General features: G+C 42.7%; 1 protein-coding gene across 1 annotated transcript; it reads right to left on the bottom strand.

Moving 5' to 3' along the window:
• Positions 1–769: 769 nt before the first annotated feature.
• Positions 770–3,033, bottom strand: LOC147442528 (uncharacterized). Its single transcript, XM_086529677.1, has 2 exons — positions 2,562–3,033; positions 770–1,402 (listed from the first exon to the last, which is right to left on the bottom strand). The coding sequence occupies exons 1-2, from the start codon at positions 3,019–3,021 to the stop codon at positions 852–854; spliced, it is 1,011 nt and encodes a 336-aa protein (XP_086385803.1). The 5' UTR covers positions 3,022–3,033; the 3' UTR covers positions 770–851.
• Between the last annotated feature and the right edge of the window lie 964 nt (positions 3,034–3,997).

Here is a 3,997-nt window from a genome sequence, read left to right as displayed (position 1 = left end):
GCGTTGTACCCCGGAGTGTGTTTCCAGAACAAGGATAAGTCTTTCATAAACATAGGTTTTCTCTAGATCTGCCAGGATTGCTTTGTACAGTGCGCTTGAGCAAAAAACCCAGTAATCTTTGGCACCTGCTCTTTAAAAGCAGTACGACAAATACTCATGACTTTACTATGGAGGCTTTTGCTCCATATAAACACATTAAAGAACTGCAGGCACCAGTCCAAAAAGAAATGGTTGTCCTTGCGACAAAACACCTGCTTATCAAGTACATCGTATTTTAGCATTTCATCTGCATATGCCGGGGGCTTTTCACCAAAACGAGGCTCTACCACTGCCACCAAAAGACCATTCAGGTCCAGCACCAGAGCCCTTTTTTCATCACATAAACGCTTAGGCACCCATATTAGGTCTGGTGGAGGATACCATTCAGCAAAAATAGCCTGCCCACTTGGGTGCACATAATTTAGGTGCTCAATAATACTACGGGCAAGCTGTGAATATCGTTCAAGGAGTTTTTCAATCTCCATTTTCTGTCTCCTTAACTGCCTGGCTTTGTGGACTCGCCATCTCCGTAATTTCTGCCATTGCATGGCCGCAGTTGCATCATGCATGATGATTAATTCCTGTTTCTCTTCCTATGCAGGGAAACCGCAATACGAAATGAACAAGTTTAAAAAAGAAAAACCGCAAAAATTACAATGAACTATTACAATGAACTGCTGCTCAGATTTATATTGCACAAAAATACATTTTCATTGGAAAACAAAATGCATGTCAGTTACAATACGCATTTGGGTTTCAAAATGGTCTAGCATATACAGTGAAGGGCACAACCGGGTAGGGAGCAATAAGTCTTAACACAATTTTTTGCAAGATCTTGAGGGGGTGGCTTTCTTTTCACCTTTGGAGCTTTCAGCCTTGTCCGAACCACAGGCTCTGCTTGCAATGTCTTCGGGTACCTCTTCAAGGCCAACTTTTCTTTTCAGCTGAGCTTTACGCAAAAAACCCTCGAGAGGGCTGTTGTCACCAACTTCTATGTTGTCATTCTTCAAAGTTTCCCCTGAGCCACTAGCCACTGTCTGCTGAGAAGCTTCTGCTTTGTCAGTTGCAGCAGGCATCGCTGGCACACGAGGCACACGAGGAGCCATGACAAAAAAATCATCTTCTGAGTTCCTGCTCACATCACCGCCTTCCTCCGTTGTTTTCATGCTTTCATTTGGCATCTGCTGGGAGCCCTCATCCACCCCTTCACTCCTTGCATCCAGCTCAACACCCTTCTCTGTCGAAGGGTTCTCACCTGTATCCAGCTCATCACTCTCCTCGATCGAAATGTCCTCCATTACAGCCTTTCCCTTGCCCTTCGTGTCATGCACACTGCCCACATCACGGAGGGGCTGCCCCAGGCCTGCAACAAAAAACGTGGATTAAGACTCATATAAGCATGTCATGTATGCTAGAAAATGTTTGATATGCTGTGACTATGTGTGCGGCCTGGCATACATTGGAATCCATTATGCTGACAAGCCCAGTATGCTAATTCGAATTTCTGAGTATGCTAACTAGCATATCCAATATGCTAGTTTGCATTTGGAGATGGTAGCTTAGTTACTAGATTTGCCATTATGACAAACTTACTCTAGTCTGTACACTGAGCACAAGTATGCTAATTAGCATACTGGGTATACTAATGAGCATACTGGGTATGCTAATTAGCATACTGGATATACTAATTAGCATATTGGGTATACTAATGAGCATACTGGGTATGCTATAATGGATATGCTAATTAGCATACTAGGACTGCTGGTAGCTAGCATACAAGGACTGTCTTCAGTATGCTAATTAGCATACCAAGTATGCTATTTAGTATTCCCAGTATGCTAATTAGCATACCCAATATGCTATTTAGCATATCCAATATGCTAATAAGCATATCCAGTATGCTAATCAGCATACTCAGTATGTGAATCAGCATACCCAGTATGCTAATGAGCATTCCCACTATGCTAATTAGCATATCCAGTATGCTAATTAGCATATCCAATATGCTAATCAGCATATCCAATATGCTAATCAGCATACCCAGTACGCTAATCAGCATATACAGTTTGCTAGTTAGCATTTGGATATGGTAGTTAACTTACTAGATATGCTAATATGCCAAACTTACTCTAATCTGTTCACTGAGCACAAGGTCTGCTAATTAGCATATCCAGTTAGCACACTCAATATTCTCACTGGGTATGCTAATTAGCATACCCAATATACTAATTAGCATACCTAGTATGCTAATTAGCATATCTTGTGTTTTAATTAGCATACTGGGTATGCTGATTAGCATATTGGGTATGCTGATCAACATACTTACTGGGTATGCTAATCAGCATATCTAGTATGCTAATTAGAACACAAGATATGCTAATTAGCATACTAGATATGCTAATTAGCATATTGGGTATGATAATTAGCATACAAGATATGCTAATTAGCATATCTAGTTAACACACTAAATATTCTACTTAACACACTGGGTATGCTAATTAGCACACCCTGTACAATCTTACCAGATGTTGGTGTGATTGGATGTCTTTGCCCGGTGGGTTTCCAACACCATTCTTGTGGTATCCTTTGCTGGCAAGTCATAGCTCTACATTTTGTCGATAAGGAGCATGCAGCTGCAAAGCAGAGAAAGTGGTAGCTATGCCCACAGGGCATCTTGACCGTGGTGGAGATTCCCTTTACTTCAAGTGGCAAATTGTAGCCACTGCACGGGTTGATCATCGTCCCATCGCATACCCCTTCTATACTTTCTATAAAAGTGCCCATAGCCATATTACACAGGGCAGTGGGAATGGAGGAGCCTTGTAGCATCTTTCTCATGTGCATTAGGAGCTGCAGTTGACCTTCACATGCATTCACTTTTGCTTCCATAACCTCCACATTAATCTGCACACCAAAAAAAAGAGGAGCATGGTAAGTACATAGGTTTGTTGTGCACATATTCCAATCATACGGTAGAAGCATAAAAGTCACGCACTTACACGCTGACAAGTTGAGTCAGCAACAAGAGTGTCCTCACTGTCAGGAAATGCCAAACCTTCCAATGTATCTTTAAATGTCTCTATTTTTACGTTACACTCTATTTCCCTCTTTGCATCCACGCTGTCGCTCTGTAGTAACCTCTGTAATTCATTTTCAGCGTCGTGAAGCTTTTGTCTCATAGCAAGCACAATTGGGGTGACCCTAGCATTGCTTGCTTGGACAACCCTCGCAGCTTCAAAGTCTGATTTTGCAGTTAGAAGATGTTCTTTAGCATCTTGCAATTGTTTGCTGAGAATTTCAGAGGCAGCCTTTATGTGCTGCAAATTCTCAACGCCAAAAAATGACAGGCTTTCAGCCTGGTGAGTGCTGTGGCGAGAGATGGGTGTCTCCTTGGTATCCTCCTTCATTTCAGCTTGCGCCTCCTCGATGTTTAGACATACATTGTGCATCCTCCACTTTTCGACATGGGCCTCGTAGTACCCTTTCTCTCGGAGGTCCTGCAAATGCTGGACAGCGAATTCAACCCAATTGAATTGCATGGCTGAGCTACTTGCAATTGCTGCCGGGCTGAATTCTTTTACAAACCCCTTGGCGAATGCAGAGTTGATCTCCATGTTTGTTGGGGGCTTCTGGTACACCTTGTAATGCAGCTGCATCACTTGGTCGAACATATCAGTACGCAAACAACTGCATTTAATGCGATAGTGACTACGATTCTTTGACTCTCTGAAAACACTGAACCACTCCACATCACTGATCTGATCCCACCTCACTAGTTTGGGGTTGGCACCAGCTAGGGAGAGGCCATGAACATCATTGAACTCTTCTACTGTAATACAGAACTTGCTCTGTACTGGGACTGTAAACTTTGGAGCTTTCCATCGGCCTGCACACCTCCAATGTCACAAGATTAGCAGTAGGAAAGTGCAGTATTGAGCACTTCCTTTCAATTTCAAGG

Source organism: Adiantum capillus-veneris, chromosome 14 (assembly GCF_014529385.1).
Source record: "Adiantum capillus-veneris isolate H3 chromosome 14, ASM1452938v2, whole genome shotgun sequence".
Classification (NCBI taxonomy): domain Eukaryota; kingdom Viridiplantae; phylum Streptophyta; class Polypodiopsida; order Polypodiales; family Pteridaceae; genus Adiantum; species Adiantum capillus-veneris.
Note: the sequence above shows the minus strand (reverse complement) of the source record. Positions and strands in the feature narration are given on the sequence as shown.

Excerpts from the sequence above, each read along its gene's own strand:
- LOC147442528 (XM_086529677.1), bottom strand. The coding sequence starts at position 3,021 with ATGCTTCTACCGTATGATTGGAATATGTGCACAACAAACCTATGTACT. Across the intron at positions 1,403-2,561 it reads TCCAATCACACCAACATCTG|GCCTGGGGCAGCCCCTCCGT; the intron begins GTAAGATTGTAC and ends TTTTTGTTGCAG.